Below are 21,464 nucleotides of genomic sequence, written 5' to 3'. Positions count from 1 at the left end.
TGTTTCTTCTTAGGGGCCTAAAGGTCCTGAGGTGTGCTTCACTCCTGCATTGTCCTCTCTCTCTGCCTCTCTCTCTCTCTTTCTCAGGGGATTCGACATTGGGAATCACTTCTGTGAATGGATGTATGATTACTCCTATGAAAAGTACCCTTTTTTCAGAGCAAACATTCGAAAGTATCCCACCAGGAGGCAACAGGTACGAGATTGGTTTTTACAGATTTGATAAGTTACTTTTATACACAAGCCAATTTTATATGGTTAGAATTAATTATATGTTCATTTTTAACAATGCCCTCCATTTATGTATTTACTCATACTTTTTAGTGGTGCTGAAGGACGAATCCAGAGCCTCTCCCATGCTAGGCAAGCGTTCTACTACCAAGCCCACATCTCAGCCTCAAGATGCTCTTTGTGAATTGTGCATGGCTAGGCAGAACCTCTTGTTTATGTTAAAAAATGTTATTTTGGTCAGGTATAGTGGGGCATGCCTGTAATCCCACTACTCAGAAGGCTGAGACAAAGACAACCTAATTGGACCCTGTCTCAAAATAAAATAAAAAGGCTGGGGATGTGGCTCTGAGGCAGCGCGCTTAACTACCATGCAAGAGGCCCTGAGTTCTGTCCCTAGTACGGGAGAAAAAACAGTTGTTCTGTTCTGTTAAATGTGGGTGCAGACTTGCCATTCTAGTCCAGCTTTTGGTACTTGTCTGGGCCTCATCCTCAGGGGGCGCACAGCCTCCTTGTAGTTCCTCCAGTGTTCCCCCAGAGCCCAGCTCTGCTCTTCTTTCTAGGCTTCTGATTGGGGCGGTCAGTAGTCTTCTCTGCTCATTTTCTGCTGTGCCAAGAAAAGTCCTCTTGGCCCATGATTTAGTAGCAGAAGGAAATGCCGGTGGTGTGAGCAGTTCCCTTTCCTGACCTGAGTTACAGGAGAATCAGTTCTCACGGGAACCTCCCGCTACCATTTCTCAGTCCACTGCTGAGGCTGTGGTGGAGGCCCTGTGGGCGGCCCCTGAGCCTGTGCTGTGCTAGACTTCAGCTCCCCGTCTTGCAGCTTTGCATGGTGGCAGGTGTGTGAGCTGCTGCAGGGTATTTGGTGGCACTCAGAGCCCTGCACCAGGTGAAGCGTCTCCAGGAGGAGGCCCGTTCTCCAGGGCTGGCCGTTCAGATGTGGGCTTGCTGAGGGCTCAAAACTAACTGCTGTCTATCTTCTGGCCACATTTCAAGGCAGGTGGGGGTGGACTTGAACATGTCCAAAGGAAGGCAGCCAGGATCCATGAGAAAGAAGAGTGGGAGACACATTTATGTTAGTAAATTGGCAAGGTTTTAACTCCAGTCTGCTTGGCCTGCAGAGGAGACAGTCACAGTCATAGGGTGTCTGAAGTAGAGTGACAGGCAGAAGAGAAATTAAGACCTATAAAAACGGGGTAGTGAGGGCTGGGGGCCCTGAGTTCAAACTCCAGTACCACCAAATCAAAACAATTCGAGGAGTCAGAACTATCAAGCTAGTGAGGGGAGCTTGTTGGTGAGAGGCAGATTTTATTTTACTGAAAGGCAGAAATACAACTGCTGAAACTGTGTAGCAATATGTTAAGTTTAAAGAAGTTCCCTTCTAGCTACATTTCCTGAAAGGTTTCAGAGACACTATATGGATATGAGGACATTCTCCATCTGTTGAGGGAGTGTTGTCTTTTTCTTTCTTTAACCTATCATGGATATTGAAATGTGTAACCCTTCCTGTTTGGAGATACACTCTGTTTGTTATTTTGTAATGCTTTGGTGGAACTTTAAGGTTAAACTTTTCCTCCAGACTGAAGTTAAACTTTGCCAGTTCATTAACATAAAGGCATAACTCACTGAGTGCCTCCGTGTTGGAAGGCACTTGGCCTGCTCTAGTCCAGCTTCCTCAATGAGGGGACGCCTGTGGTGAATGCTGGAACCCTAGAGCCTCAAGCCTGCCATACTTGTGGCAGTGGCATGCAGCGCTGGTCAGTTCCCTGCTTTTGAGATCAGTGAAAAAGCTGGATTTCATTAGAAAAAGATGGTTCTACCTGAGTTACTTTCTCCAACAGTAATAGGGATCAGCCATGCCAGGTCACTGCTTGGGAGGGAGCTGCCCGGCACCTGGGACTCTGCAGGCTTCTCTGAGGCAGGAGGAGCCCAGTCACAGTGCCCTGGTGGCTGCTGGTGGAGTGTGTCTTTAACTGTCATCGGTTTAATTCAGCTATCTCTTTTTCAAGCTCCATTTTATTTCCAGTTACTTGACTACATTCCAAACCGATTTTGAAAACCTCAGTAGTGAAGAACAATCCATTATTGAAGAAGAAATGTTGCTTGAAGTCAATAGGTAACATTTGTCTTTTTTCTTTATAAACTGTTTTGGGATGCTTCCTTTAGTACTGAGCATATAAGGGTGGAGATGGTGACCTGGCCCCACGCTCAGTCTACTCCCTGCACTTGGTGGGATGAGGTGGGGTTCAAACACCTCTCCCAAGGGAACAAGCTTCCTCTGACCTGCAGGGGGCAGCAGGTGTTCAGGAGCAAAGCACAGCCACCACATCTTTACCTGTGTCCTGAGAATGCCACTGTGTATGCTGGCCAGGGGTGGGAAGAGGCCTGGAGTGCATTCCCACTGTTCTGAGTCCCTGTAGAATATAGATGCACTCCCACAGAGGGGCCAAGGCAGCGTCTGTATCCAGATGGGACGTCTGTTGCAATGGAACAGCATGAAACCACTTCGTCCCGTCATGACTGACACCACACAGCTCATGTGCTTCTCACTTTTGTGATTCCAGGTTTGCCCTCGCCTCTCATTTCTTCTGGGGACTTTGGTCTATTGTACAGGCCAAGATTTCCTCCATTGAATTCGGGTACATGGTATGTGAGAAGGCCAGTTCTTTTCTACTCTCGGGGGAATGACAGTATCTGTGAATGCTTGGCTGCAAGTGACAGTCCGTACAGAGGCCAATCTGTCCCCCCAAATCCCCACATGATGACCTGGTGGCACTAGGACAGTGTAGCTCTTTGAGCCCCTCTCACTGATGCTGCAGGTGCCTTTTGAAGTCACCTTGCTCTGAGGTCTGCCCTGCGCCCCCCCACCCCCTACCAGTTTCAGTCAAGTGCTGTGTAGGCTTGAGGTCTAGATGTGGCATAGGGAAATCAAGACCTAGAGGTTCAGCCCGACCTCAGTCCCTTCTAACATAAGGGACTTTAAGTGACACTGGTGCCCCCATGCTACATAGGTTTTATTCATGTTACTATTTCACATTCCAACCTGGGATGCCCGACTTTTAGTTGGAAGCTGAATTAGAACTATTTTTTACAAGCACTTTTGTAACCAAGTCAGGCTGTCATTTATTCTAACATTAAGAACTGTCTTGAAATAGACACATTTTTAATCTTTAGATACAGCCCTGTGTTGAGGGGGTCATCTTTCAGTGAGGTTGGGGCACGGCAATCAGGAAGATCGGAGTGTGAGGCCAGCCCGGGCCAAAAGTTTGCCAGACTCTATCTCAACCAGTGGCTGGGTGTGTTGGCACAGCCTGTCATGCCAGCTATGTGGGGAAGCGTAAATAAGAGAATTGCGATCCAGACTGACCTGGGCATGAATTAAGACCCTATCCCAAAAATAACCAACACCAAAAGGGCTGGGGACGGGCTGAAGTAGTAAAAGCACCTGCCAAGCGAGTGCAAGGTCCTGAGTTCAAACCCTAGTGCCACCAAAACAAAACAACACCTGAAAAGAAAGGCAAATGCATAAAGAGGAGTTGTTACCTCCCCTCAGAAACAGAGCAAGGGACACCAAGCAGTGGCAGGGACGGACAGCTTGATGGTGACATTCTGCCATTTATCTAGCCCCCAACAACCACACACTATATCTTCTTTCCAGGTGAATAGGGTCCAAGCATATGCTGGTTTCATAAATTTCAACAGATCAAAATAGCAAAGGTTATCTCCTCAACACAACTGAATTACAATCAACCAAAAAAGATACCTAGAAAATGCCTAGTTAATTGGAAAGTAAACTACACTTGTGGATCAAAGAAGGAAATTAGAGGGAAAATCAGAAAGTATTTCAATGTGAATTATTATAAACATAGCATATCAAAATTGGTGGGATGTGGTAGCTGAATCAGGGCTTAGAAATGCAGATTTACAGCTTCCGTGTTTGTAGAGATAGGAGGAATCGCTAGTGCCAGAAAGAAAAAGCTCACAAACCTTCTCAAGTGACCTAAGCTTCTACCCTAAGGAGCTAGAAAAAGACCAAATTCAATCCTAAGTAAGTAGAATGCAGAAAATCATTGAAATACAAAATACGTTGAAAAAACAGAGAAAATAGCGCTGGGGGAGTGGCTCAAGTGGTAGAGCATCTGCCTAGCAAGCTTGAAGCCCTGAGTTCAAACCCCAGAACCATGAAAAAGAAGAAAAAAAACCACCACCAGAAAAATCAATGAAGCTCAAAGCTGGGCTTTTGAAAAGACTGGTGAAATGTTTCCAGGTTTGGTGGTGCACACTTACAATCCCAGCGAACTGGGAGTCTAGAGGAGTGTGGATCAAGACCATCGTGGCCTTGTCTCAAAATAAAAAAAGGCTGGGAACATAGCTTAATGTTAGAGCACTCCCCTAGCATGAGCAAGGCCCTGGGTTTGACCCCTAGTACTGAAGAAAAAGTAAAATTTATAAATTTCTGGTTACACTAAATATGAAAACAAGAAAAGGCACAAGGGCTGGTGGAGTGGCTCAAGTGGTAGAATGCCTGCCTAACAGGCATGAGGCCCTGAGTTCAAACTCCAGTACCACCAAAAACAAAAAGTCCTTCCTATAGAGTACACTGTAGGTCCAGATGGCTTCCCTGGTGAATATTGTCAGACATTAAGGAAGAAAGAACAGTAGTCCTATAAAAAGTTTTTAGAAAGGAAGGAGGGGACTTTCCCCAGCTTATTTGGTGAGGCAGCATAAACCTGGTACCGACCATACACAGATGTCTCGACACTACAGACCGGTGCTCTTCTTGCACATCACACAGAAGTTCATATCAAGGCTTTGTAGGTGGATGCCAGTGGCTCACACCTGTAATCCTAGCTACAAGATAGGAGGATCACGGTTTGGAGCCAGCCCAGGCAAAGGGGTCACGAGACCCTATCTCAAAAATACCCAACACCAAAAAGGGCTGGCAGAGTGGTTTGAGTGGTAAAGCGCCTACCTAGCAAGCTCGAGGCCCTTAGTTCAAATCCCAGTACTGCCACATAAAAAAAGCTTTGGCAAGGGCCGTCACATGGCTCAAGTGGCAGTGCATTTGCCTAGGTATGCATGAGACCTGGGTTCTTCCCCAGTCCAAAAAATTAAATCCACTAACGTACATGAAAGGACAATATATAAAGTAAGAATGAAAAATCAATGTAATTCTTCATCTCAGTGAATGCAGGAATAACCCAGTCATCATAAAAAGTCTCTAGAAATAGGGTAGAGGCCGAGTTCAACCCCCAGTACCGCAAACAAAACAAAACAAAATCCTCTAGGAATAGAATCAGATAAAGGGCTTGTAATACTGGGATTCAGCTAACATCCTGACGATGGTAAAGAATGACTGCTCCCTCCATGCCAGCACCAGGCTCAGAGCAAGACAGGACGCTTGATGTCACTTCTCCATGCTGCTGGAGTTCCCAGGCAGTATAGGGCAGGACACAGAGATGCGATGCTAGACAGGAAGAAACTGCTTTATTTTGTAGATGCGCGTTAAACTATACTAAGGGCCAGCAGAGCTAGCTGTTTAACAAGTGGGTTTTTCAAGGTTGCAGGATAAGATCAGTATACAAAACGCAGTCACATTTCTACATTCTAGAAACGATCATGCGTGTAAGTGTGCTAATATGGTGTAAAACTCGAACTGCTTAGCGTGTGTTCACACACACACACACACACTCTCTCTCTCTCTCTCTCTCTCTCTCTCTGCTGGGGTGAACACTCTACCACTGAGCTACATCCCCAGCCCAGGGATGCGTTTTCAAGCATGTGCGGAGTGGAGACACTGAAAACTACGAAGCAGTGGGCGGGAACTCAGCACTGACGCCCATTCTCCCCAGACTGATCTGCATTCTCTCCTTAGTCCTACTCAAAATCTCTATAGGCTTCTCGTAGAAATTGATGTGCCAGTCCTACAATTTATGTGACTATACAGAGATCCTAGATGATCTCTGCTCTGAAGCAGCAGCTAATGAATTTTCCGTAAGACAACAGGAGAAAAGTTTGGGGACCCAGGCAAAGATTTCTTAAGTTCCATAAAATGCCATGTAAGGGAAAAAAATAGTAGGACTAGAGGTGTGGCTCAAGCAGTAGAGTGCCTGCTTTGCATATGTGAGCCCTGAGTTCAAACCCCAGTCTGAAAAAATAAGGGGGAGGGGGGAGAGTGCAGCTGTCCCTCAGCCTGAGTAGGTTATTGGTTTTAGCACCCCTCATGCACAGATACCAGAATCTGCCCTGCTCAAGTCCCATATAAGCACCTATGTTTAGAAAAAATATATATATTTATATATATAAATATATAGTGTGTATATATATGTAATACATATATATTTATATATATATATGGTTTTTATTTTATTTACTTATTTTTGTTGTACTGGCATTTGAACTTAGGGCCTACACCTTGAGCCACTCCACCAGTACAGCCCTCTTTTGTATTGGTTTTTTTCAAGATAGGGTCTTGTGAACTATTTTCCCAGATTGGCTTTGATCCATGATCCTCCTGATCTCTGCCTCCCAAGTAGCTGGGATTACAGACGTGAGCCACCATTTCCCAGCTGTTTAGAACATATTTAAGGAACTTATAGACCTCAGCAAGAAACCAGACAACTCACTGGTCACCTTCTGCTATACTTGCTTGGCCCGGCGCCTTTTGCTTTGAAAGAGGAAGCAAGAGAAGGTGGGTGTCAGGGCTGCTTGCACAGGGCGAGATCCCAATGCCAGAAGTCCTTCCTTAGTGGACAGCTTGGCTGCCAGGTAGCTGTAAGCCGACAGTTTTAGTGTAAAGGTGAGGACAGTACCATGAGCATGGACAGAGAAGCCTTGGGAGTTGCTCTGCGCCCTCAGTCCCAGGCGGGTGGCAGGACGGGGTCCTGGCAAACAGTCACGCTGAGGCCTCTCTTCACTGTCTCCCAGGACTACGCGCAAGCGAGGTTCGATGCCTATTTTGATCAGAAGAGGAAGCTCAGGGTGTGACTGGAAAACCCCACCCCTTCATCAGTGGACCACGGGAGGCGGCCGAGGGGGCCTCTGCACTGTGACCCTGCACCTGGGCAGGAAGGCCTCGGACGTCTCACTGCTGAGCACAGATGTGTATGATACTAAAGACTGTATTAAAGTGGAGTAACATTTCTTTCCTATCTCCTTTACGATCTCACTAGGACTCAGAACCGCGATTGGGAAGCAGAAATACAGCCCATGGTGCAGTATCTCAGGCCTTTCACCTGGAGGAGGCAGTTTGTGTTTGGGGCTAAGGCTTTCAGCACAAGGCCCACAACAAGGGTGGGCAGTGTCACCAGGGCCCTGCAGTTAGCTTAGAAATTTTTCATTTACGTATCGGAGCACGTGTAACCAGGCTCTCTGTAGGTGGCGATGTGTTGTGGACAGTCTTAGGCGCGAGTGGGTGGATGTAATGTGCAGTGGCTCCACAGGCTGCCTCTGCAGCGAGCAACCACTGTGTCTCTTAAGCTGTGTGCCGGTGGGCTGCCCCGGAGCTGCTCAGTGGCCACCACCCTCCTGTGACAAGTGCTCAGTCACAGCCTGAGCCTCCAACCCAGCCCTCCCGACTCTGGCTGCAGGCTGTGTGGGGTTCCAGGGAGATGGCCGTGTGGCCCAGCTCCTCCAGCTGCTCTTGCCTGCCTGGAGCTTGGGATCCACACCATGGGTGGCTTCCCCAGCGGAGCCTTCTGCCCAGGGCCAGTATTCCCTGTCCTTGGTGTCACTGTGGGAGACAGCAGCCTGGGTGGGGGGTGGGTTTGCAGGCCAAGTGGAACTGTGGAATCCACATGTACTAATGTCAATGACAAAATTCTTTTGACTTTTTATTTACTCTGAGCTTTTTGGATTTTTTTTTTTGTGTGTGTGTGTGTGCATATATTTCTGGTACCAGGGACTGTACAGATAAATAAAAAAATGAAAACCCAACCTCAGCTGTTGCCCAGCGTGTGTCTAAGCCCAGCAGGGCTCCTGCAGCACTTGCCCTGTTGCCCTCTTCCTCCTCCTGTGACACTTTGTTCTCTGGGTCGACACATTCTGGTTTCCTTCTGGCCTCAGGGTCTGCCCTTGAGCTCCAGGAGATCTTACCCAGCACTTGCCCCAGGATGGCCCATCACCGTTTAACCTGACTCTGATGTAAGGAGCACCAGAAGCAGGAAACCGGGAGTCTGGCTATGTCTGAGGAGGGACTTGAACTCTGGGCTGTTCACTCATTTAGACACATTGATGCAAATGATGGTGCTCTCCTGTGTAAGGTCCCACAACTGCTCACTAAGCACCAAGAATGAAGATGCCCTGAAGTCACCTGCCTCTCATTGGCTCAGCTCCAGCCACACTACCTCAGACACCCAGCTGGCTTGGTTTCCTCACCAGGAGGTGTTTGGGTCAGGTCCCCAGATGAGAGGCTTTCTCATGTCATCCATCAGCTCAAAAGTTGGCCCTCACACCTTTCTAAACCTCTGTGCCTCGGATGTGCTGCTCCTTAAATCACCCTGGCAAACCCCACCCTCCCTGCCCACACGGCATACAGCTTTTCCTAGAATTCTGGTTGGCTTACTCGTCTGCTTGTGTGAGCAGGGGTCAGATCTGATCTGGTCTGGTCACACCCAGTCCTTAATGCAGATGACCCACTCCAGGGGTGCCAGCTGGTGTCACTGTATGCTGTGCCCATGGCAACTGGACTCCAGCCAGCCCAGATACCTAGGTGTCGAAGCCAGGGAGGGGCCCACTGGTGTGTTCCTGAAATCCCCTCCCCTAGCTCTGGACATCTGCTCATCTGTCACCCGCCCCCCCCCCCCCACCAAGGTTGGCCCAGTTCTCCCCAGGAAAGGGTAAGGGTTCCGGATCCAGATTTAGTCCAGGTCTGGCCATAGCCTTGAGGCCTGTGTTCAACCTACGCCAAGCCAGCCTCTACTACCCACGTTTCTGTGAGCTGACGACCAGTCACGTGAAGCTGCCTCAGCACCCTTCATTCCCTAACCTAGCATCCAGGGGTTCTTAACCGAGCAGTCCCGGATGCAAGGAATAGGCCCCTCCCTGCTGCTGGCCAGAGCCATTACTATGGGCCAGGCCACCTTGCTCACTGTGCCCAGGGCAGCTCTGGCCTCCAAGTGGCCATTGTTCCTGGGACCTCAAGCTGGAAGAACCACTTTGTAGTTTTTTGGGTGGAAAAATTAAGGCTTCTGAGATCCACTGGCTCCACCTCAGAGCTGTGGTGGGACGGTCTTGCCTTGGGCAGGGAAGGACTGGGGGGCAGGAAACGACTCAGAGCCTCAGGATGGGGAGACAAGGCTTTAGAATCAACTTGACCGCTGTTCTGACTGTCAGGTCCCAGGGCAATTCCCAGGCTACTCTATTTCAGAGCAACTCAAAACCATGGGGCTCCAGTCCCAGGTTTGGAACACCAACCAGAGGCCCATGGAGCAGCTACCACAATCCAGAGTATCCCAGATAGTCAGTCTGCATACAGGGATCGCTCATGCCCTGGAGCCGGCTGGAATCCACTCACTCACTCCACGCTAGAAGACGCTGCAAAAATCCCTTCTCCGCCCTCGTGCTGCCCAACCTCACCCCAAGACTGAGTCACTCAGTTACTGCTCATGGGACCTCACCCCGACTTTTCAAGGCCCAGGTCCCAGGCCAGTACCTCCCACCCCCCTCCTGCCTCAGCTAGGAAAGAGGGCTAGGGAACACCAGCACAGGGACTGGCAGGGGCCAGCCAACCAGAAGCCCGAAACCCAGGCCCTGCCCATCCTGGCTTCAGCCTAGCTGTGGTGTCCCAAAGAGGACCAAAACCCAGTTCCTGGCCTGCCAGCTCTTTATTCCTCCCTGCCTCAGGGAGGTAAGGATGGGATAGACACAACCCACGATGGGCGCTACTCATCTTCCACGGAGAAGGTGAAGGGGCTCAGCTTGTAGCCAGTGCCTGCATAGAACTTGTTCTGGAACTCCACCCTGGGGGCGAGAAGGGGAGGCTGGTGAGCGGAGCCCATTTGTCCCCCACTGCCCAGGCCAGCCAGGTGGGCGCTCACCAGTGCAGCCGCAGCGCGTGCAGGAAGGCAGAGAGACCCTCCATCACCAGCAGGATGGCCACCGTCATCACAGCGAAGGCGGCAAAAATGGGGACGAGCACCACAGCCGCCACACCCACCTTCTGGCCCATGACCAGGCCCACATGCATCACCATGGACCACAGGACCTCGGACAACTCTACAGGAAAAGGAGGGGACAGTGCAGCCAAGGGCAGGGGTGCCCGCCAGCTCCCTGAGCAGTCTGAAGCCCTCCCTGCCTATGGGTATGGGTCTGCTGAGGGACCCCTTTAACAGCCTTATTTTACAGAACAGAAGGGGATACCGAGGCCCAGAGAGAAAGGACTTGCCCAGGTCACTCAGCTTGCAGCTATGTGCAAGCGAGAGCCAGGGTCCAGGTCACCCATGCTGCCCACTCCTCGGGGAGGTCACTCACGGGCGTGGGCCAGGCTCAGGGCCCAGAGGCGCAGGTAAGAGGCTGTGTTAGAGATGCAGCCCAGGCAGAACTCGATGGTGTGGATGGCCTGGTGCATGAAGACCTCGGAGGGGACAAACTGAGGGCAGGTGGGCGGCAGTGAGGGACCAGCAGGGGCTGGGAAACCCCAACCCCCTCACGGAGGTGCTGCACCTACCTCGTCTTCCTTGTCCTCCAAACACCCTGTCTTCTCCTCATCAAAGCCACAGCCATTCTCGGAGGTGGAGGCCTCAGGAGAGTCCAGAAGCCTGGCACTGCCCTTATCCTGGGAAGGCAGGGAACAAGCAGCATCAGCAGCCCCCCGACGGCCCACCGAGCAGCCTGCTCAGACACCCAGAAGCCTGCAGGGAAGCCAGGGTTGGGGACACCTGACACAGCCTCTCCTCCCACACAGTCCTCCTGCCACGAGCTCTTGGTCTCTACCTGTTGGCCCTCGGGCCTTCTCCATGAGTGGGGGCGGCGGCGGTGCCGGTGCAGCAGGTACAAGGGTGTACCCAGCAGCAGAACAGGCACCGTGGCCAAGGCCAGGACCACCAGTATGTACTGTACCACTTCCTGCAGGCGAGAGAGTGAGTTAGGGCCTTGCAGTGCACATGGTGAGTTGCTCAGGAGCTTGGTCACATCAGTTAAGGGCCTGACAGCTTCAGTCCCCCAACCCCAGTGTCCTTAAGTGACAAGAACCCCTGAGAGAGGGACCTCAGGCCTGCAACACCTACTGAGGCCCACTCAGAGCTTTAGGCTGTCGTCTCCAACCGCCAGGCCTGCCTCCCTGTTTGTCAGGCAGCTAAGTGGCCAGTGACTGCTGGGTTCCCAGGAGGGGCGCTGCCACCCCTGCCCAGCCCACCTGCCGGGGGAAGAGCGGCTGGTTGGTGGCACTGTGTGAGAAGAGGAACATGTTGATGAAATGGATGAGGATGCTCGGAGCCGAGCTGGCATTGGCGGGCGAGACACTCAGCCACTTGTAGACGACCAGAAAGACGAGGTAACCGAAGAGGCCCAGGAGGAAGACGAGCTCGGGTAGGGTCTCCAGCAGCAGCCGGTGAGCCTGGCCAAAGTGCCTGAGGGGAGCAGGTGGGTCACACAGGCCCCCTGCCATACACAGTCACCCATGCCCACTGGCAGCCCAATCCTCACACGTGGTTGAAGACTCCGAGGAACACCCCAAAGGCCATGTGGGTGACCCCCAGGATGACAGACATCTTCATCTTGAAGGAGTTGAGGAAGCTCAAATGGTTGGTGGCCAGGCTCCAGATCTGGGGTGGAACAAGGGCCAAGCACTTAGGATCCCTGGCTACTGCTGCCAGGAAGCCCAGCTCTCATCCTCATGCTGGCCCCCTTGGGAGCTGCCACAGTGCCCTCTGTCACCACCGAGGGGGCAGCAGGAGTGGTGGTTGAGAGCATGGGTCATCAGGTGACTTGGGCTAAAGCCCTCGTTCTTCCCAGCTATGTGACTTGGGCTGGTGGCCTGGGATCTCACTTTGCTCATCTGCACCATGGGATGCTGATGGCACCCAGGCAGTTGTCACGTGAACCAGACATAAAGTCACTTCACCTATGGGGTTTAGCACATGTGGGGACTGCCTCTCTGCTTACCTGGGTGACAGTGGCAGGCCTAGCACTGCCATCAAGTGCCTCTAGGGCACTTTCCCCTGTAGCCAGCCAGGGCCTGGCTCAAATGAGGCGCTGGATGTCAGTTGCTGAATGGGGGAGCCCTGGCCAGCCCTCCCACCTGCCTCCACCATCCGCAGGCACAGGACTCACCGGGTCGATGCCAAAGGGATAGGGCCCCAGGAAGACGCCGGTGACATTGGGATTCAGGGTGAACAATGGGTTCTGAGACAGGTACGTGTCACTGTAGTAACAGTGGGCAGTGGTCAGGCCCATGGGGCAGGCTGGGGGCCATGGGACAGGTGCGGCAGGGAGGGAAGGGGGCTCACTTCCATCCTGACTGGTTGGCCATGGCAGCCACACTCCAACCCGAGGGGAAGATGACGGTGGCGCGGCTGAAGCACTCATTGTAGATGAAGCCGGTGTAGACGGAGAACAGGCCCATCAGGAGCAGGAGGTAGCGGCCCCCAAAGAAGGTCTGCCAGATCTGGGGGGCCGGTGTGGTGAGGGGCTGCCCCGCCCCTGCAGCCCATCCCTGCCCAGTGCCCACAGCCCAAACCTCATTCTGTGCGGCCTTCACAGCCGGCCGGTCCTCAGCCAGCACCATGGCCAAGGCGAAGAGGAACATGAGCAGGCCATGGCCCACGTCGCCAAACATCACAGCGAAGAGGAACGGGAAGGTGATGATGGTATAGGGTGCTGCGGACAGAGGGGACGCAGTCAGCCAGGGCCCCCTGGAGGACCTGGCTTGTGCCTCCTTGTTCAAGTTGCCACCGAGGCCCCCAACCCAGCCTCTGGGACTCCAGGAACCTAAGGGGTGTTTGCCAGGGAAGAACTTCCTGGCATTGTAGAGCCTACCACTGAGCTGCTGGGTGACCTTGGGCTTGCTACTTAAGTAACTCCTCTGAGCCCATTTCCCCCTCTGTGAAATGGAGATGACTTTAGTGTCACTTTGCAGGGTTGTAATAACTGAGTGGCCATTGGCAGGATCTGGTAGAACCTAGGCTCGCCATAGAAATCACTTCTAGTTATCACTTCTCATTTATTTTACTTATGTTTCGAGTTGGGAGTCTTGCTATTTTGCCCAGGCTGGTCTTGAACTCCTCGAAGTGGTCTTCCTGCCTCACCCTCCCGAGTAGATACAGGCAAAAGCCACCACAGCTGGCTTCTCTTGTTATGTTTAAGAACAGTTTTAAGCAGAACCACAGGGGCAGTCCTGGCAGGCACCAGGCAAGTTACAGAAGGTAGAGCTGGTCACTTAATCCGGAAGTCCGCTTTCCTTCAGTAGAACGGGGAGAATTTTGGCATGGGTTGGAGAGGATTCCAACATACGTGCCCTGTTAGGGGATGACTTGTGAGCTGGTATCCCAACACCCAGTCCCACAGAATGTGACCTTCCAGGAAAGGGGGTCTTTACCGAGGTGATCAGGACAATTGAGGCCATAAGGTGGACTCTAATCCAATATGACCTATGTCCTTATAAAGAAGAGGAAAAATGGACACAGAGGTAGAAGTAGGAAGCATGGACACAGCCATCTACAAGCCCAGGAGAGAGGCTAGAAGAGATTTTTGGGCTGGCAGAGGGGTTCAAGCAGAAAGAGTGTCTGCCTAGCAAGCATGAGGCCCTGAGTTCAAACCTTGATGCTAGAGAGAGAGAGAGAGAGAGAGAGAGAGAGAGAGAGAGAGAGAGAGAGAAAGGGAGAGACATTCTCCCTGACAGTCCTCAGGAGGAACCAGCACCTTGATCTGGTACTTCCGGTCTTCAGAATTGTGACACCATCTCTACCGTCTGTCTGCAGTGCTTTGTTTTGGCAACTTTGGCAAACTAATCTTTCCCCAAGGCCACTGCTTTGAGAGCTGGCACCATACTGCTGGCATTTGGTGGGTACAGGCTATCCTAGCTGGGGTGGAGGAGCCATGAAAAGGTGAACAGACAGGGACAGGACCAAGCCCGGGGATGCTGGCCCTAAGGGACTGTACCCCAGAACCACGTGGCCCTAGCCTGGGCCCCATGACTCGGACTTCATCCTCATCCTTGTCCTTCATCCTTACGTCCTGCTGCTGCCTCCTGGCGGCCAGAGAGCCCTGTTGCTCATCTGGGTGAGGCAGGGCCCTACCCCAGAGAGGCTCCAATAGTCACAGTCACACTATGGGCCAGGACCCCACCCAGTAGCACTAGGGACACTGGGTCCCTCCACTCTTCTGGTGGCACTGGCCACAGTGCATTCAGCTGCCATGGAAAGCAGCATGCAGGAGAGAAGGCACCCAGGCTCAGCTTCTCCACTCCCTGCCTGCTTCTCCACCACTGCTATCCTTTACATGTCTCTCCTGGGAGTACCTCCCTTAACCTTATAGACCACTTACACCAGGATGTCCCTATCAGAGAGAACTTGACACATCATTAATTGCAACTTCTTAAAAAGACAGTGTGGCCAAAGAAGTCACAGCAGCTTGCTGGTTTGGAGTCTCTGATGAATATTAGCCTTTTCAACAGTGTTGTAACCATTTTACAGACAAGGAGACTGAGGCCCAGAGAAACTAAGAAACTAATCAAAACAAGTGGGCTGGGCTTTAGCCAAGGCATTCCCTGTGCCAAGCCTCCATTCACTGCATAGACCCCAGCTGGGTCCCCTGTGAATTAACAAGGGGCCGTTGGCTCAGAGCAAATGTAAAACCGTATTCCAGGATGGATCACAGCAGCCTCTTGAGAGAGAGCATGGCAGGGCAGCGTGGGGACCCCCTCACACCCCAGGCTTGCACCCCATGGCAGCAGAGCTCCTCCAGGGCCCTGACAGACACCCCCAGGGCAGGCCCAGCTCTCACCAGGGTTGACCTCCTGGTAGCGGCCCACGCCGTAGGCCTCCACAATGCCCTGGAAGCTGGCCGTGAAGCGATTGGTGCGGATGAGGGTTGGAGGAAGTTCCCGGCAGGGGATGCGGTGAGCCACAGCGCTCACTCCCGCCTCACTCTGGGGTGCCCAGGTGGAGAGAGAGAGGCCGAGGCTGGGGGAGGGGGCCTTCAGCAACCCTGGACTCCTCAGCCACATGCACTGAGGGGACTCACTGGGCGGGCACAGGGGCCAGAGGGGAGCCTGGGCAGCACCAAGTCAGGGGTACTTAGGGAGAACAGATTTCACTGGGACTGGCTGGATATTGCTTGAGAAAAAGTGTGCCCATCTCAGCGGGGCGCAGGGGAGCAAGCCCAGCCCCACCCACGAGCACTGCTCCACACCAGTGTGTGTGTGTTACACACACCCCACCCACGAACCCTACAGCACCATCAGACCCTCTGATCAGAGGCCAGGGCTCCTGACAGGCGCAGGGCATGTGGCCAGTGACTAGAGGCCCCAGCTTTGACCTACATTTCTTTTTCTTTTTTGGTGGCACTGGGGTTTGAGCTCAGGGCCTCATGCTTGCTAGACAGGCGCTCTACCACTTGAGCCACTCTGCCAGCCCTTGATCTAGGTTTCGGACTATAATTGCTTTATGCAGCCTGCAGGGGCTATGGGAAGTCAAAGGAGGTGGTTGGGGGGAGGCAGGGAGTGGAGCCATCTGGGGGACATTGGAGAAGGCAGCTGCTAGCAGAGGGAGCTCCCCCACCTCACCCCAGGGCAAAGGCAAGCACTGGCAGTGTGAGGTACGAAGCCAGGCAGCAGGAGGCACATGCGTGCCGGGAGGAGGGGAGAGCGAGGAGTGGGGCTCACCGAGCTGTCCTGCAGCGCCTGCTGTAGGGTGGGCAGGTCGCGGGTGGCGCACCACACCTCGGCGATGAGGCACTTGTGCGTGGTGCTCACGCTGCACTGGTTGAGCATCAGGTACACGGCCTTCATCTTGTGGATCTGCACCTGCCATGGTGGCAGCAGCAGCTGCACCCGGCCCAGCACCTGGCTCAGGAACCACTCAGTCTCCCTCAGGACCTGGAGCAGACAGGCCGGTCAGCAGGGGCAGGGAAGGGGCAGGCGGGGGTTCCACTTGAGGGGGCGACCACCTCCTGCAACTCCTGGCTCTGCTGCTGCAGCTGCTGCAGGGCCCCGTGCCGGGCCTCCTCTTGCTCCAGGAACGGGAAGACATGGCAGTGGAAGCTGGAAGGGCAACGCAGGATGTGTGGGTCAGTCTGTCGGAATGGGGGCAGGATGGATTTGGTGGAGGGACATCTTCGGGCCTGAGGCACACAGGGCCAGCAAGTACCCAGAACCAGGCTAGGGAGGGCTCTGAACACCCCTGAGGCCTGGTGACCAAGGGCAGGACAGCAGGGTGGCACCATGGGTGGCTCACCAGTCCGTGATCTTGCGGATCTTCTGTCCTATCTGCTCACCCCAGTAGGAGATGACGAAGGTCATCCATGTTGTAGGCTCACCCTGTCAGAGCCAGGCTCAGTTTACCCTGGAGCCTTGGCTCCACCCAGAATGCCCCCAGCTTGGTCCCCACCGGCTCACCGTCACAGGGTCCTCCAGCTGCCGCTCAGTCTCCCTGAAGCTGGCAATGAGGAAGCCGCGGCAGGCTCGCCAGAGCAGGCGTTCCAGGGCCACAGCTTTGTAGGGCTCCACAGCACCTGCCAGAAAGCTGCCAGCCAGGAGCTGGAGGGGGGCTCGAACCTCCCACCCCGCCTCGCCCAGCCAGGCCACCCCAGCTGGAAAAGGCAGGAGACCCCCAGGAGAAGGGGCAGGGGCTCAGAACTGTGGAAAGTTCTAGACCTCAGGGGGAGGCAAGATGAGGGCAGGGTTACGGTAAGGAAAGAGCATAGGACAAAGAACTTAAGTAGGTCTGTCCCCAACCCTGGGTCCTATGGGAAAGAACAAGAATCTGCCGCTCACTCACTTGACCCTCAGATCCTGGTGTGATCCCCCAGGGGACAGAAGCAGTGGGGTTCTCTCCGAGGAAGGGCCATCTATGTGGGCAGCTGCCGGCTGGTTGCCGAGAGACACGATGAGCCCCAGCCCAGATGGGGCCTGGCACACCCTCCCTGCCCCGCCCAGTCCCTGCCCAGGCTGGAGCTGACCAGGGGGCCGTGGCTTTGGCCCAGCACGGCTGAGTGGAGTTGCAGCTGGTGCAGCTGGGCCCGCAGCGCCTGCTGGTTGCCACGCACTTCCCGCAGCTCTTGTGCCAGGCGATCCGTCTCCTCCTGGATGCGCAGCAGGTCACGGGGTGGGGGCGCGGGAAGCCTCCCCTCGGGCCGGGGCAACAGCAAGCCGGCCCTGTGCACCTCTTCCTGCAGGAAGGCTGGGCACAGAGCAGGTGGAATCAGAATGGCCACACTGGGTCACGCCAGCCAATGTCCACGTCAGCTGAGGACTGGCTGATGTCTGGGGGATACCAAATACACCCCAAACTCCATCACCGAATCAGAGACCCAGAAAAATCCTAAGCCAAGCCTCCAATGCCCAGGCTCTCTCCCCTCCTTTTGAGCTTAGGTCCAAGCTGCTCTGCAACTCATTCCTGGACCACTGCTACCCGGGGCCTGAGCCCCACTGAGGTCTCCTGGCAGACCAGCCCTAGTATTGCAGGGCCTGAGATGAAGGCTCCAGTGTTGGTCATCTTTAAGCTCAAGTCAGAGTGACATGCCACAAATAAAACCTGCTGTCTTCCTATCCTGGAAGAGGCAGGGGCTGATGTCGCAGCCCTGGGCTCTTCTGGAGAAGAACTGCCCAGGTACAGCCAGGCAAGGGTCCCTCCTCTCTGGACCTGGAAAGGAATTGCTCCCTGTGCCCACCCCGTCCTCTGCCCACACCTCTGGTCTGCTTTGAAACTCTTGTGGCCCCAGCACCCACAGGATAAAGTTCCAGGCTGTCCTCCAAGTCAGCCCTTCCCTGGTCCCCCTGTCAACCCACACAGGGCCTGCTTCAGGAACACCCCATTGTATCCCCTGCTTTGCCATGCTCTGCCTGCACCTCCCTGTTCTGCCTTCCACCTAGGTAACGGGGCTCTTCCCTTTAGCTTGGCCAGCACCTCCTCCAGGAAGCCTGCCTGGTATGAGGATCTGGGAGCAACTCACTGAAGGTCTTCTCCACTTCTTCACAGCGCCGGATATCCACCACAAAGCGTCTCTGGAAGGCGCTCACCGATGCATTGAGCTGCGGTGGCCACATGGTGGGATCAGTGTCCCAGGGAGGTCTCCAGCCTGGAGCCAGGCCTGGGGTTCAGACCTTAGCCACCCCCTTCCAACAGGTGGGAGCCCACATGAAGGGGAGGGCACGAGCCGGCACTAAGGAGGCCTCAGTCTCTCACCCACATCCGTTACAGGGTGGGCATCTCAGCAGCACTGCCCTAAGAGCGAAGTCCTGCCCCTACTCACGTCTCTGAACTCCACGAGGCCCAGCTCGCCCAGCTGGCTCACGCAGGTGTAGGCGGCAGCTGTGGGCAGGAAGAGCTGGACTAGAGCCACCTCCTCACTCCGGAACATGGAGCCCATGGTCCTGTGGGGCAGGTGTAGGGGACTTGGTCAGGGGTGAGTCACAGATAGCTCCTGACCTGAACACCTTCACTCACAATTTGGGAAGGTGCTGCTACCACCCACCTGACGGATGGGGAAACTAAGGCTCAGGAAAGGGAAATGGGGTGCTAAGGTCCACAGGAAGTAAGCAGTGTGACTGGGAGATTGCCCCACCAATTGTCCCCTGTCCCCACCCCAGCAGCTCCCAGCGACACTGCCTCTGCTTCACTGCTCTCTGGCCTGCCCTTCCCCTAGACCCTGCTCATCCCTAGGACGAGTGGCACAGGGACATTCTGATCCTGCCTTGCATACCTGAGCCAATGCTGTGACAACTGATGCCCAGCAGCAAGTCTACCTGTCTCCCTACGGGACATGAATGCTAAGGGGTGAGGGTGGCATCTCCAGAGTCTTCCGGGACTCAGAGAGGGTGGAGGGACTGCCTGGGAGGTGGTAGGGGAGGTTTCCCCTGATGCCCAGGCCACCTAGCTGCACTGTTGCCCCCAGGGATAGGGACTAGGGACAGCCTTCTAGGTGTTGAAACCAACAAAAGCGAAACTGTGAAACTGAAACGGCAGGAAGAGTTTAGCATGGCAGAGCTGCAGGGCAGGGACAGAGTGGCCTCCAAAAGGCTCTGCAGATGCAGAGCCAAAAGCTAGGACTCCCTCCCAGGGTCCCTCCTGCTCTGCGCCCACTGCTATTAGGCCCAGGGCCACTCTGTGGGAATCAGTGTCCTCAGCTCTGAGGTCAGGGGGAGGAGACAGGCAGGCATGGTTGAGGGCCAGTATGCCTGGCCTGCTGTCTTGGCCTACCCTACTGGCTACTTCCTCCCCCGGGGCTTGGTTACTTAACTCTGAATAGGAAACCACAGCCCCCGCCCCAGCCCCAGCCTGAAAGGAGAGAACTCAGGGCAGCCTGAGGCTGAAGAAAGGCAGGGCTCTGGACAGTAAAGGGTGGGCTGGAGGGGCTGGGATCGATCACCCAAGGACATGGCTCTGGCTACAGGGACCAGGGCTCTGGGTCCTGCCCACGTTGTGACAGGCTGTGTGACAGTGGGCAAGTCCCTTGCCCTCTCTGGGTGTCTACTTCCTCTTTGGGTGAATAGGACTTGGAGCGGGAAGATGACAAAAATAACAAGAGCTCCCACATAACTGTTTTACCTCTACCTCCTCACAAGAATCCCTAATAGCAGCCGAGCACCGATAGCTCACGCCTGTAATCCTAGCTATTCAGGACGCAGAGATCAGGAGGACTGAGGTTTGAAGTCAGTCAGCCCTGGGCAAATAGTTCAGGAGACCCTATCTCAAAAAAAAAAAAAATCACAGAAAAAGGACTGGTGGAGTGGCCTCAAGTGGTAGGAGAGCCTGCCTAGCAAGTAGCAAGTGTGAAGCCCTGAGTTCAAACCCCAGGGCCGCCAAAAAAAAGGGAGTGGGAAGGGAGAATGGTCGACTAAGGCTGGGAGGTGAGGGGTGAGGTCCAAGACCACATGGCCAGAGGATGACCCTGTAAGGCACGGGTCAGATCCAGGGCTATAGGCTTGGAAGTCTCAGCTGGGACTGGCCCCTGACTGCCCTCAATGGCGGTGCCTCCATCCACCATAGACCTAGCCACTCCTCAGCCTGGCGTGGCTCGGCCTCCTGCACTCTTGAAAAGAGATCCTGTCCTGTAGCCACCAGGACCAGGGCCGGACAGGCAGACACTTCCTGGGCTCGGTCTTCCCTTTGGTTTCTGTAATTCCTCTTCATCCCTGTGCCCTCTCCTGGTCCCTCTTCCAGACCCCGCCTCTCTTCCCAGCCCTAGCCCCTCAAGATGAGGACGGGGCAGGAGGAAAGGGCCTGCCGCCCCCTCCCCAGATTAGAGGCTCTGGCTCGCCTCTAGCTCTGCCACTTCCTGGTTGACTGGGCCTCACTTTCCTCGTCTGTGGAATGGGTCCCTCCCTCCGAGAAGATGCAGCAGGGAGGCTCTGAGCCAAGGCCTGGCAGAGTGGGGCTCAGAAGTTGTTGGGGTGCCACCCCCTCCTCCGGCCCTTTACCGCCGCCTCCACGACCGCCTGATACCGGCCGGGTGGCCGCTGGAGCTGCCTCCACTTCCGCAGCTGGGTGGGGCGCCAGGACCCCGTCCCGAGGCAGGGTTATTGGGGTGGTGGGCGGAGCCGGGGCTCCGCAGACCCGGCTGGGCACTCACCGCGGTGGGCGCGCCGCTCCGCTCTCCGTAGCCTGCTCTGCTCCCCCACCGCCGGCACGCGCAGCTCACTCCAGCCCCATCGGGCGGGCGGGCCGGGGGCGGGCCCAGCGACGCCACGCCCAATCCCGGCCAGGCCCCGCCCCCTAGCCCCAAGCCCCGCCCCCGGCGGCTTGAAGATCAGAGACAAGGCCAGGAGAGGAGAGCGGTGAATGCTGACCGCAGCGGCCCGGGTCTGCCCAGTTTAGGAATTGGGTCTCCCCTTCCCTCCCGCCTGGAGGGCTTGGTGACCCTGTGGATGACGGAACCCCCAACGTACTCAGGCTGCTGGGCCTGGGGTCCAAGGCCTGCCTCTGCTGCGTCCCCCCCATACACTCCCCCACCTCTGCGACCTCTCCCCCTCCCCTGGTGCTCACATCTTCGTCCTGGCCACCCACAGCCGGACCGGGCTCCAGGCCAGTGCTGTGCCCTTGTAGGAGTTGGGTGTGGGGTGGCTGCCCCTCTCTGGGCCT

At 54.8% G+C, this 21,464-nt stretch overlaps 2 protein-coding genes across 5 annotated transcripts in view; one reads left to right on the top strand and one right to left on the bottom strand.

Annotated features, from left to right (window-relative positions):
• Nucleotides 1-8,163, top strand: part of Chka (choline kinase alpha) — a 50,995-nt gene extending 42,832 nt beyond the window's left edge. For 3 of the 4 annotated variants that reach the window (XM_074050439.1, XM_020172471.2, XM_020172469.2), the window contains 4 exons: nucleotides 88-196; nucleotides 2,238-2,344; nucleotides 2,793-2,874; nucleotides 7,156-8,163. In XM_074050439.1, coding sequence (XP_073906540.1) covers nucleotides 88-196; nucleotides 2,238-2,344; nucleotides 2,793-2,874; nucleotides 7,156-7,215 — 358 coding nt within the window. In that variant the 3' untranslated portion in view covers nucleotides 7,216-8,163. Of the gene's footprint in view, nucleotides 1-87; nucleotides 197-2,237; nucleotides 2,345-2,792; nucleotides 2,875-7,155 lie in introns of those variants that run through there. The other variant, XR_012439839.1, reaches the window with a different exon arrangement.
• A 1,870-nt stretch (nucleotides 8,164-10,033) lies between these two features.
• On the bottom strand, nucleotides 10,034-21,055 carry Tcirg1 (T cell immune regulator 1, ATPase H+ transporting V0 subunit a3). The gene is made up of 20 exons (XM_020172467.2): nucleotides 20,956-21,055; nucleotides 18,637-18,757; nucleotides 18,337-18,415; nucleotides 17,344-17,564; nucleotides 17,163-17,251; nucleotides 16,781-16,907; nucleotides 16,620-16,702; nucleotides 16,333-16,426; nucleotides 16,049-16,261; nucleotides 15,169-15,313; nucleotides 12,905-13,044; nucleotides 12,675-12,832; nucleotides 12,499-12,589; nucleotides 11,872-11,990; nucleotides 11,582-11,795; nucleotides 11,161-11,292; nucleotides 10,895-11,002; nucleotides 10,699-10,816; nucleotides 10,266-10,443; nucleotides 10,034-10,188 (listed from the first exon to the last, which is right to left on the bottom strand). Exons 2-20 carry the CDS (start codon nucleotides 18,751-18,753, stop codon nucleotides 10,110-10,112), a joined length of 2,505 nt encoding a protein of 834 aa, XP_020028056.1. The 5' UTR covers nucleotides 18,754-18,757; nucleotides 20,956-21,055; the 3' UTR covers nucleotides 10,034-10,109.
• Between the last annotated feature and the right edge of the window lie 409 nt (nucleotides 21,056-21,464).

The sequence above is a fragment of the Castor canadensis genome, chromosome 1, assembly GCF_047511655.1.
Source record: "Castor canadensis chromosome 1, mCasCan1.hap1v2, whole genome shotgun sequence".
Lineage (NCBI taxonomy): Eukaryota > Metazoa > Chordata > Mammalia > Rodentia > Castoridae > Castor > Castor canadensis.
The sequence above is the reverse complement of the archived record's forward strand: the minus strand, read 5'-3'. Positions and strand labels throughout refer to the sequence as shown.